This window comes from Peromyscus californicus, unplaced genomic scaffold (assembly GCF_007827085.1).
Source record: "Peromyscus californicus insignis strain IS unplaced genomic scaffold, ASM782708v3 Scaffold_17__1_contigs__length_78620276, whole genome shotgun sequence".
NCBI lineage: Eukaryota > Metazoa > Chordata > Mammalia > Rodentia > Cricetidae > Peromyscus > Peromyscus californicus.
The window spans coordinates 2,956,207-2,969,114 of record NW_026294469.1 but is presented as its reverse complement, the minus strand read 5'-3'; the positions used below and the strand labels follow the sequence as shown (position 1 = coordinate 2,969,114).

The 12,908-nt window shown below is 50.8% G+C and overlaps 1 protein-coding gene across 1 annotated transcript in view; it reads left to right on the top strand.

Moving 5' to 3' along the window:
* Positions 1-12,908, top strand: part of Tmem241 (transmembrane protein 241) — a 133,935-nt gene that overhangs the window by 55,923 nt on the left and 65,104 nt on the right. Inside the window, 1 exon segment of the mRNA XM_052741536.1 lies at positions 490-524. Within this exon segment, the coding sequence (XP_052597496.1) occupies positions 490-524 (35 nt within the window).

Sequence of the window (12,908 nt, the reverse complement as noted above, 5' to 3'; positions counted from 1 at the left end):
TGCTCGTACAATGCCTCCTCCCTCTCCTCAACTGGACTCCCAGAGCTCAGCCCAGTGCTTAGCTACACAGCCCATCTTATGACAAAATTATCCTTAGCTCACACTCAACAGCTAGCTTTTAGATTGCAACCTACTTGTAATTTGGAACTTGCTTTGTTTAGCTTTCAAAAAACCATTGTACGTTAAATGAACATTATAATAGGGCCCACCAGGGCCAAGGAAAGTAATAGACGAAGCAGGGACCTGAAACCCTTTTTGTCCTAAGCACGGCCCTCTTGCGAAGGCATAAGCCCTTCTGAGAGATTTTCATTCCCATGGTATCTGGGTTGAAGCGGAAAGTCCAGTGAGTGTAGACAGTTTTCTCTCGGGCAGTATAACTGGTAAAATGGATGGGGATGTGTTTTGAATGCAGCTTTGGGTGTGTGGTGTGCTGGAGAAGGCTCCCTGCTGCTTTGCCGCACTTCATGCTTGTTTTGTCTTCTTTTCCAGTGTGGCACTCCTGGTATTTGCGTCTCATCCCACAGGTAAAGCGCTCTGGTGTTTACTCACAATCCCGGTTCACTCAGGACTCTGAGCCCGGCTGTGTCTCTGAAGATGTCGTCTAACAGAATATGAGGATGTGAATGGGCTGTAGATTTGAAGCTGCTCTTTCCCAGTTGGTGGAGCGGACTGTAGCTCAGGGGTAGAACACTTCCCTAGCACGTACAGGGCACTGGGTCAATCCCAGCACTGCAACACAGGAAGACGAAAAATACTCCATTGTGGATTTATTGCCCACGAATTTATTCTTATCCCAATTTAAAAAAATTACCTTGTAATATTTTGAACTTTGAAATTTTTAATTAGCCTACAAAATAATAGGCTCCCTTATGACATTTCATACCCGTCACTGTCCTTTACTCATGACCTCACCCTGCTACTGCCCCATGGCCTCCCTCTGCCTCCTCCTCTGTCCTCTTCCCCAATAGTCTGCCCCCTTCACGATTTCATGCTGTGTGTGAAGCCTAGAGTCTGTATGTGAGGAAAAACCTGGGAGTTATCTTTCTGAGTCTGGCTGGTTTTGTTTGATATGATGATCTCTAGTTCTGTCTGTTTGACATAATATGTGTGTGTGTGTGTGTGTGTGTGTGTGTGTGTGTGTGTGTGTGTGTGTGTGTGTGTGTCAGAGAGGGACGGAGGGAGGGAGAGAGAGAGAGATTGTGGGCACAGGCTCGTCTGTCACTTGTTCCTCTCTTTTCTAAGATCACGTCCAGAGCTGCTCTTCTGTGCTGGTTTTAAAGTATTTGGTGAAACAGCTCGAGTTCTTTCTATTTCTAGTTAATATCGTTTAAAATGTTTTTTTTTGTGTGTGTGTGTGTGTGTGTGTGTGTGTGTGTGTGTGTGTGTGTGTGTATGCATGCATGCATGCATACATTTTTCAACATGCATGTGGAAGTTAGGGAACATGTTCAGCAGCAGTTGGTTCTCAGCAAGTAGGTTCTGAGGATCAAACTCAGATAATCAGACTTGGCTGCAAGTGCATCCGTAGAGTCCACCCCGCTGGCCCCACCGGCATCATTTTAACATAATTTCTTATCATAGTTGCCGCCCAATCTTTTTAATGCTGGAGTAAAGAGTTGGTTTTCCAGTTAGTTTTACTTTGCTGTTGCCTTGGTTACTCTGAGGTGGTTTTTCAGATTTAGGAATTCCCCCAAATGCTCTGTTCTATCATGCAGCTTATTTATTTTTCACTTTGAAAGGTTTTTGAAGTACATCAGTCCATTTTCTGTTGCCAGTATAACACAAAACCACAGTAAATTATCTTTGAACAAGAGGCTTATTTTGGTTCCTAGTTCTGGTCCAGGTTCACAGGGCTGCTTCCGGGAAGGCTTTCTTGTTAGATTACTAGGGTGTCCAGGGTCAGATCCTGGGCCCTCAGTCAACGGACTAGTTAAGAAGATGAGTACCAACGAAAAGCCGAGAAAGGGTTTAATGGGTGTAACCGTGTTGGGAAGAGGAACGAGTGACGAGGTTCACTAAGTCTCCACACCCACGTACGATAAGAAATTATGTTAAAATCATGTCACTTCAGACATCTGCATTTCAGCCAGGCGGTGGTGGCACATATCTTTAATCCAGCAGAGGCAGAGGCAGGTGGATCTCTGTGAGTTCGAGGCCAGCCTGGGCTACAGAGTGAGTTCTAGGACAGCCAGAGCTACACAGAGAAACCCTGTCTTGAAAAAACTTTGAAAAAGGAAGAAAGGAAACAAATACACAAATAAACAACTAACTAAATTGTGGTGGGTGGCAGCCTTTTACTTCATTTAATCATAGTTCATCTCTCAAAGACCCCACTTCTCATCACCTCTTTTGTTTTTCTTTTTAAATCTTCCTTTTACCTCACAAGGTAGATAAGACTTGAGCATGAGTTTTGGAGAGAACTTGCTTCTGGTCATGGTGTTTTATCAGCAATGGTAACACCACCTAGGACACCGCTGAATGTCCTCACCATTGCCACGTATTGAAGGCACCACATGAATGTCAGCACTAAACGCTTCCTGTTTGTCTGTCTTGCTTGTCGTCTGTCTTCCCACCACACCTCTTCATGCTTTGGGCCTTACAGGTGTTTAAGGCGCCTCTTGCCTTTAAATGGAAAGTTCCACTTGCAGGTTCCCCTGGCCTCCCCATTGGTTCCCCTGGTCTCCCCATTTATTTACTTCCTGATAGTCTCAGTGGATTTGACTGACTCTCTCTCTCTCTCTCTCTCTCTCTCTCTCTCTCTCTCTCTCTCTCTCTCTCTCTCTTTCCAATTCATCAAGACCTATTTGTCCTTCAGCTAAGAGATTATGCTTTTAAATATGTCACACCACCATCAGAGCTGGAAGGCATTTTAACCGTAATCCCAGGTGCTACCACATTTTGCAAGTGGGAGAGTTGAAGCTGAGGGGAGTTAAGTGCCACGAGCAAGATGAGGCTGGGCAGGTGTGTAGGAGCGGGAGTCCGGAGTTGAGGGCACCTGACCTCGTGCTCCGGTCCTTTTTAATATCTGCTTTCCTGGGGCTCCGCATGGAAGTGAATGCATTTCTAGGACACCGGGACTTGCCTCCTGCAGCTGCTTTTTTTCTGGTGTTTTCCCCTCCAGCTCTCAAACGTGGATGCTGGTGATAGTTTATCTGTTCTGGCCACCGATCCAACCTTTTACCCTGAGCTACCGCTAAGTTTTCAGGTCAATACAAAAATACCTTGGAGGGATTGCTGCTGGCTGGGTCAGCAGCCTGAGAGTATAGAATGGCTTGCACAGAAGAATTGTCTTAAATGAGCATCAGTTTCTCTTTTCAGGCTATGCAAATACTCTGTTATTAGATAGTAGTGTCGTGTACACAGCTGTGGCTATACTGAAACCCAGAAAGTGTACGTTTTCAAAGGGTGAATTTATGATATGAATTTTATCTCAATCAGAAAGTGTGTCAGAGACAAAAAAGAAAACTCTAATTTGAGAATGATTTGGAGTGTGGTCACACTGAAAGAGGAGTGATTATCCTTCAGATTATGTTTTTGGGGGCTTGGAAGTGTAGACACTTGCTTAGCATGTGTGAGCTTTGGGGTTCAATCCCTAGAACTAGAGAGAGAGAACCACCACCCCGCCCCTGCTGCTCTCTTCCTGCTTGCTCTTCAGGCTTTAAACCATTGCATGGTAATGAGGGTTGGTCCAGAATAGAATCTGGGCATTGTAGAGACATGTGTGACACCTGTAAGCTTGTCATATGAGTCCATCTGTGACTTCACATTAACCAAAGTAGTCATGGAAGAGGCTGGGTGTAGGAAATTTAGTTCATGAGAAGGATTTTTGCAGAGCTGATGATTGGCCTCTTATGTCAAGGATAGCCTTGACTTCCCTTGCTCTAACAGCTGAGGCTCTCTAGGAATTGAATGTCCTCAAATTTCCAAAGTCCTGGATGTCTGAGCATCATAGTCAGGCTCCTGCAAAACCCCTGACAAAGGTAGGTGCAGGGTGATGAGCAAGTGTTTCAGCATTTCAGAAGAAGCTGGATCCTTCTGTGTGTACTAGAAGTAAGTTCATGATCTAATTCTTGAGCAGGGACATGGTAAACCACACTGCCTTCCTTGTATATATTGAGTAATATAAAGGTGTCTGTAGATGAATTTCTAAACTGTCTTATTAAATAAGAAACACAGAGCCAAATATAGGGGTGAAAGCCTTAGAGATCAGGGAAATAGTGAGAGACACCAGCTAGCTTTAATTCACCCCACCATTGTAGCTTCCCAAGAGAGCTACTTCCTGTCTGCCCAGGCTTTTATTGCCTTCCTGTTCTGCCCTCTCATTGGCTCTTAGTCCAGCTACCTCACTTCCTTGCCACTGCCTGTCTATACAGGCCTCCAGGTCTCTATGACTGGTACTGGGATTAAAGGCCTGTGTCACCACGCTTGGCTGTTCCCTAGTGTGTCCTTGACCACAGAGACCCTGCCTGCCATGTGATTGGATTAAGGGTGTGTGCTACCACTGCCTGACTTTTGTGTTATGGCTTGCTATGACCTCTGATCTCCAGGCAAACATTATTTATTAACATACAAATAAAATATCACTACATTCCCCTTTTTTTGTCTAATAAAAATAAAAAAGAATAAAAAAGTTAAAACTAATTTAAGAAAAACTATATACACTAAGTACAATAACTACGTACAATATATACAGGCAATAAATACATCAACAATGTCTAGTCCATTTGCATTTGACAAATTCAGAGAAAATATTCCATTATCTATTCTATTTTGGTGAGTCCAAAATGTACCTAATTCACTTTCTGTCCTAACTTGTATTACCAACAGAAAACTATCCTATGTCATTCAAATGTTTGCATTTTATACCTCCTCAGTTTCTTTTCTGAAATTTCTTAACAAGGAAAACTGTAACTACAACTATCTAATCTTCAACTCCCTCAGAGACCCAAGAAGAAAATAATATTACCTAGAAAAACAGGAAGTGCAAACAAACAACTTCCAAAAAAATGTGAGTTGACAGAAACACCCAGCTGCCTGGACAGTCACCCGAGGTTTCTCTGCAGTGTTGGGGCATCATCTTCAGCCTATAGGCTTAGCGTATCTGACAGGCTCATTTGTGAAGTAGGATGTACACAAGGTCAACAGTTTGACCTCACATTTGGTGAGAGCAGTCCATGTACCAGATAAACCTGAATTCTACCAGTGTCCTGTCATGATTCAGGATTTTAAATTCTGGAAATCCCTAGTGTTTTTGGAATTTGGCTGCCTATCTTCTGGCTTGTGGGTGGCTTCATCTCAGCATCCCATTCTTCTCCACATCCCATTCTTCTCGGCTTGTGGGTGGCTTCATCTCTTATTAAGTGCCAGTCTACCATTGAGAGGTTAGACTCCGTCAGCTTAGTTACTCTTTGAAGAATAACTGTTTCAGCTACTGTTCCATTGCACACCAGAAGCCATTGGTCCACTGCCTTTTCAGCTGCCTTTGAAGAAAGGGCACTGTACCTTTTCCGGATTGCAAAGCCACTTCAGCAATGGTGTCATATTGTCCTAGTCTCAGAGGAAGCCTGTTTCTAAAGCCACAACCACACTTGTTTTGGCAAGGATTGGTAGTCCTTTGTTTTGTGTCTAGTCTGTCCATTTTGGACAACATACTGTCAGCAGTCGATGCCAGGGCACTTTGTTGTCCAGTGGCTAACTTTTGCCACAATGAAAGTTAACTCCATATGCATTTTCTTTAGTGCCCATATCTTCTCTGAAGTAGCTTGGTGCTGCCAGTAGCCGATATGTCTCATAATCATAAAAAAAAGAAAAAATTCTAAGTTATTAAAACATTTTAAATGCCATATTCTGTAGATCTCTGAAGGGTTTGAAGATGACCTAGGTTTCTTCTGGGGCTGGGGAGATGGAGCCAACCTGTTCTTGTAGCCTTTTACCTCACAAGTCACTGACAGGGTTCAAGAATCTTAGAACCGTAGTTGGGAAGACCCCCCCCCACACACTCCTTTTTCTTTCAGCTTTTTGACCAGGAGTAGAGAAATTCTTCCCAAGTCTAAAAGTTTGCACTTTGTATTCTTATGGGGTCATCTTCTGTGGGCTTAAAGCAACCAGAAGAGCAGGGAGATCTCAGGAATATGAGCCACCGATGACCTTGGTTCATGGATGCCATTGTTGAGATAAAGCAGCAGCACTAGCCACTCTTTAGAGGTGACCCCCCACCCCATTCCCTGCCAGTTCCAGGGCTGAGATGGGGAGACAGGAAGTTTTTTTAGTGCCCATATCTTCTCTGAAGTAGATTGGTGCTGCCAGTAGCCGATATGTCTCATAATCATAAAAAAAAGAAAAAATTCTAAGTTATTAAAACATTTTAAATGCCATATTCTGTAGATCTCTGAAGGGTTTGAAGATGACCTAGGTTTCTTCTGGGGCTGGGGAGATGGAGCTGCACCTCATGTTAAGTGTCACAAGGCTTCCTACGTCACTGTTGCAATTTTGTGCTCTGTAACCTTCAGAGAAGTGGGTTCATGTCCGCTGTTCAGCAAAATGCCAACTGGACCTTAGCCATGCCGGATACTCACACTTGATTGCGGAAGCTCATGCGGCTGTCGTCAGGCATGAGTCAGTCCCCAACCACCTATTAGATGCCTGTGCCGTGTAACTCAGCACAGAGTAGCACAGAGTGCTGTTTTGTGAACATCTTCACTTGTCTTTTTAATTTTTAAAAATTATTATTTTATGTGTATGTGCCTGAGTTTATGTATGTGCTGCACCACATGGGTGCATGTACCTACAGAGGCCACAAGAGGGCATTAGAGCCCCTGAGCTAGAGTTACAGCGGTTGTGAGCCGTGTGATGTGAGTGCTGGGAGCCGAACCTGGGTCCCCGCCAAGAGCAGGAGGTGGCTAGCTGCTGATCATCTTCAGCCCCCAGCATCTTCACACACTCTTGGGCTCCTAGATTGAGCACTCCTGGGGTTGGAGTGAGCTACACCCCGCAACCTCATGCGGTATTTACAGCACTGTCACTGACCTTTGCAGTTCGAGGGCAGATAGGCTTCCTCTCTGTTTAAAAACTCCCTCTGCCAGTTGTGGTGCCACTGCCACCGCCATTAATCACAGAGCTAGGGAGGTAGAGCAGATGGCCTCGGTGAGTTTAAGGCTATCTACATAGTCCTAATTGTCCTGGGACTAACTAAGTGTGTGTGTGTGTGTGTGTGTGTGTGTGTGTGTGTGTGTGTTTCTTGTGCTTTTTCTTTGTCTTTGTTTTTTTTTCAGTTCTTATTTGCTTGTTTGTTTATTTAATTTGCCTGTTTGTTTTCTAGACAGAGAGAGAAGTGGAGTTAGATGAGTGGAGGAGTGGGAGGATCTGGGAGATGAGGGAGGGAAATCCATGATCAGAATACATTGTATAAAAAAAAAGTGGAAAAGCTTGTGAGGGAACCAACAGGGGAGCATTAGAGCCAGCTGGAAATCGAGGGTCACATAGTCCCATCTAGAACATTCCTGGCCTACCAAGAAGCACCCCGTCTTTCAGTAGTGCTTGCTAAGGTGCCATTGTGGTGCTGACTTAGAGGCGGCGGGTGTGTGAGATGGAGGCCCTGCTCTCAAAGGATGTGATGTTCTCGGGGGGGCGGGGGGGGCAGAGGAGGTGTGCAGGCAGCAGACGCTGTGTGGAAACAGGGTGAAGGCAGCTCTTCGTTTATCCTACTGTTCGCTCCTCTCCCTCCTTACTAGACTGGTGCTTGTCGGGCAGTGATTATCATCTAGCTGGCAGGTTCTTAAGACAGATTTGTTCTTCAGTCTCCCCCTCACCTGCCCTGACCGTCTCTTGTTACCCCTCACCTGCCCTGACCGTCTCTTGTTACCCCTCACCTGCCCTGACCGTCTCTTGTTACCCCTCACCTGCCCTGACCGTCTCTTGTTACCCCTCACCTGCCCTGACCGTCTCTTGTTACCCCTCACCTGCCCTGACCGTCCTGTCCCCCTCACCTGCCCTGACCGTCCTCTTGTTACCCCCTCACCTGCCCTGACCGTCTCTTGTTACCCCTCACCTGCCCTGACCGTCCTCGTGTTACCCCTCACCTGCCCTGACCGTCCTCTTGTTACCCCCTCACCTGCCCTGACCGTCCTCTTGTTACCCCCTCACCTGCCCTGACCGTCCTCTTGTTCCCCCCTCACCTGCCCTGACCGTCCTCTTGTTCCCCCCTCACCTGCCCTGACCGTCCTCTTGTTCCCCCCTCACCTGCCCTGACCGTCCTCTTGTTACCCCCTCATCTGCCCTGACCGTCCTCTTGTTCCCCCCTCACCTGCCCTGACCGTCCTCTTGTTCCCCCCTCACCTGCCCTGACCGTCCTCTTGTTACCCCCTCATCTGCCCTGACCGTCCTGTCCCCCTCACCTGCCCTGACCGTCCTCGTGTTACCCCTCACCTGCCCTGACCGTCCTCTTGTTCCCCCCTCACCTGCCCTGACCGTCCTCTTGTTACCCCCTCACCTGCCCTGACCGTCCTCTTGTTCCCCCCTCACCTGCCCTGACCGTCCTCTTGTTCCCCCCTCACCTGCCCTGACCGTCCTCTTGTTCCCCCCTCACCTGCCCTGACCGTCCTCTTGTTACCCCCTCATCTGCCCTGACCGTCCTCTTGTTCCCCCCTCACCTGCCCTGACCGTCCTCTTGTTCCCCCCTCACCTGCCCTGACCGTCCTCTTGTTACCCCCTCATCTGCCCTGACCGTCCTGTCCCCCTCACCTGCCCTGACCGTCCTCGTGTTACCCCTCACCTGCCCTGACCGTCCTCTTGTTCCCCCCTCACCTGCCCTGACCGTCCTCTTGTTACCCCCTCATCTGCCCTGACCGTCCTCTTGTTCCCCCCTCACCTGCCCTGACCGTCCTCTTGTTCCCCCCTCACCTGCCCTGACCGTCCTCTTGTTACCCCCTCACCTGCCCTGACCGTCCTCTTGTTACCCCCTCATCTGCCCTGACCGTCCTCTTGTTACCCCCTCACCTGCCCTGACCGTCCTCTTGTTACCCCCTCATCTGCCCTGACCGTCCTCTTGTTACCCCCTCACCTGCCCTGACCGTCCTCGTGTTACCCCTCACCTGCCCTGACCGTCCTCTTGTTACCCCCTCATCTGCCCTGACCGTCCTCTTGTTACCCCCTCATCTGCCCTGACCGTCCTGTCCCCCTCATCTGCCCTGACCGTCCTCTTGTTACCCCCTCACCTGCCCTGACCGTCCTCTTGTTACCCCCTCACCTGCCCTGACCGTCCTGTCCCCCTCACCTGCCCTGTTCCCCCCTCACCTGCCCTGACCGTCCTCTTGTTGACCGTCCTCTTGTTACCCCCTCACCTGCCCTGACCGTCCTCTTGTTACCCCCTCACCTGCCCTGACCGTCCCGTTCCCCCCTCACCTGCCCTGACCGTCCTCCCCCCTCACCTGCCCTGACCGTCCTCTTGTTACCCCCTCACCTGCCCTGACCGTCCTCTTGTTCCCCCCTCACCTGCCCTGACCGTCCTCTTGTTACCCCCTCATCTGCCCTGACCGTCCTCTTGTTCCCCCCTCACCTGCCCTGACCGTCCTCTTGTTACCCCCTCACCTGCCCTGACCGTCCTCGTGTTACCCCTCATCTGCCCTGACCGTCCTCTTGTTACCCCCTCATCTGCCCTGACCGTCCTCGTGTTACCCCTCACCTGCCCTGACCGTCCTCTTGTTACCCCCTCATCTGCCCTGACCGTCCTCTTGTTACCCCCTCACCTGCCCTGACCGTCCTCTTGTTACCCCTCACCTGCCCTGACCGTCCTCTTGTTACCCCCTCATCTGCCCTGACCGTCCTCTTGTTACCCCCTCATCTGCCCTGACCGTCCTCGTGTTACCCCCTCATCTGCCCTGACCGTCCTCTTGTTACCCCCTCATCTGCCCTGACCGTCCTCTTGTTACCCCCTCACCTGCCCTGACCGTCCTCTTGTTCCCCCCTCACCTGCCCTGACCGTCCTCTTGTTACCCCCTCATCTACCCTGACCGTCCTCTTGTTACCCCCTCACCTGCCCTGACCGTCCTCTTGTTACCCCCTCATCTGCCCTGACCGTCCTCTTGTTACCCCCTCATCTGCCCTGACCGTCCTCTTGTTACCCCCTCATCTGCCCTGACCGTCCTCTTGTTACCCCCTCACCTGCCCTGACCGTCTCTTGTTACCCCCTCATCTGCCCTGACCGTCCTCTTGTTACCCCCTCATCTACCCTGACCGTCCTCTTGTTACCCCCTCACCTGCCCTGACCGTCCTCTTGTTACCCCCTCACCTGCCCTGACCGTCCTCTTGTTCCCCCCTCACCTGCCCTGACCGTCCTCTTGTTCCCCCCTCACCTGCCCTGACCGTCCTCTTGTTACCCCCTCACCTGCCCTGACCGTCCTCTTGTTACCCCCTCACCTGCCCTGACCGTCCTCTTGTTACCCCCTCATCTGCCCTGACCGTCCTCTTGTTACCCCCTCACCTGCCCTGACCGTCCTCTTGTTACCCCCTCACCTGCCCTGACCGTCCTCTTGTTCCCCCCTCACCTGCCCTGACCGTCCTCTTGTTACCCCCTCATCTGCCCTGACCGTCCTCTTGTTACCCCCTCATCTGCCCTGACCGTCCTGTCCCCCTCACCTGCCCTGACCGTCCTCTTGTTACCCCCCTCATCTGCCCTGACCGTCCTCTTGTTCCCCCCTCACCTGCCCTGACCGTCCTCTTGTTACCCCCTCATCTGCCCTGACCGTCCTCTTGTTACCCCCTCACCTGCCCTGACCGTCCTCTTGTTCCCCCCTCACCTGCCCTGACCGTCTCTTGTTACCCCTCACCTGCCCTGACCGTCTCTTGTTACCCCTCACCTGCCCTGACCGTCCTCTTGTTCCCCCCTCACCTGCCCTGTTACCCCCCTCACCGTGACCCTCTTGTTACCCCTCACCTGCCCTGACCGTCTCTTGTTACCCCTCACCTGCCCTGACCGTCCTCTTGTTCCCCCCTCACCTGCCCTGACCGTCCTCTTGTTCCCCCCTCACCTGCCCTGACCGTCCTGTCCCCCCTCACCTGCCCTGACCGTCCTCTTGTTACCCCCTCACCTGCCCTGACCGTCCTGTCCCCCTCACCTGCCCTGACCGTCCTCTTGTTCCCCCCTCACCTGCCCTGACCGTCCTCGTGTTACCCCTCACCTGCCCTGACCGTCCTCTTGTTACCCCCTCATCTGCCCTGACCGTCCTCTTGTTCCCCCCTCACCTGCCCTGACCGTCCTCTTGTTACCCCCTCACCTGCCCTGACCGTCCTCTTGTTACCCCCTCACCTGCCCTGACCGTCCTCTTGTTACCCCCTCACCTGCCCTGACCGTCCTCTTGTTACCCCCTCATCTGCCCTGACCGTCCTCTTGGTACCCCCTCACCTGCCCTGACCGTCCTCTTGTTCCCCCCTCACCTGCCCTGACCGTCCTCGTGTTACCCCTCACCTGCCCTGACCGTCCTCTTGTTACCCCCTCATCTGCCCTGACCGTCCTCTTGTTACCCCCTCATCTGCCCTGACCGTCCTCTTGTTACCCCCTCATCTGCCCTGACCGTCCTCTTGTTACCCCTCATCTGCCCTGACCGTCCTCTTGTTCCCCCTCACCTGCCCTGACCGTCCTCTTGTTATTTAGACTCCCGTCCAGAGCCCAGGCTAGACTATAAATATTACCTGTGTACTCTCACTGACTTACCCCGCTGGAACATTTATGGTGAAAGATGGGATGTCAAGAGGAGGCACATCCAGAGGGGCCTTGGCCCTGGATTTAACTGATCACCCTCTCCGCCATTCCTCGGTCTTCCCAGACTGCATTGCAGTTCCTCCCACACTGGGAGATTGGGCAAAGGCCGGGAGCCAGCAGCTGCAGAAGAGGCAGAGCAAATTCTCCACGATGTCCCATCCGCATGCCTGAGCAGGGCCTTCAGCCGCTCTGCAGTCCACAGTCCCAGGGTATCTTGGTTGTCAGTTCTCTGCAAAAAAGAACCTCAGAATGTGCCATGTCCATTATACACTAAAGTTCCAAAACAGGTGGATAAAGGCAGGTTCTTTTCCTCTTATTCTCTCCCTTGTGTGGGCTGCTGCTGAAGGGAAGATCGAAGGCCTGCCTGACCTGCCTGACCTGCCTGACCTGCCTGCGCGTTCTGGCCCCACAGTCCAACAGTTCCACAGCTGTAGCCACATCTCTTCTCTGAGCTCCACTTGGAGTGGGGTAACAGAACCTCTCAGAGCAAGAGATAAAGTCACCACATTTCACACAAGCCTTTGCACAAAGCATGCACTCGATAAATGGTCACTGTCGTTACTTTATTCTTAGTGGGAGGCAGGAGCAGAATCCCAGATGCGGCAGCTGGAGAGCTGAGCCGTTACTAACATGGGTTCCAACTGGAAGGGAGAGAGGTTCAGTGCAATAGTGACCAAACCCAACAAGAACCCGTCACCTCTGATGGGCTGCGTGAAAACCAAACCCTTAAAACTCTTTTGGCTAGACACACATGGGCATAAGTGGAGGTCGATCTCAACTTTAAAACATCTAAACTGTCAGAGAGACAGAATTTGGAACTTTTAGCTGAATCCTTTGAAATCACTTAGGGGGCTTCCCAGAAGTGTAGCAGCTCACTGAATCTTGTTCAGAAATGTGTTTGTGCATGCATGCATGCATGTTTGTGCATGTTCCTGCTGATGGAACCCAGGTCCTGAGTGTGCTAGGCAAACACTCTACCCCTGAGCTGCCTGTGAAACACTTGACTCATCGGTATGAGTGGCGGAGGAAGGAAGTACTCCCAGCTCCCCACAGAGCTCTTCAGCAGGGAACACTGTCCGCCCGTCCCCCAGGCTGCCCAGAACAGACTAGACCAGAGCCCAGGCCACCGGAGAGCCAGGCTCCTCAGTGTCAC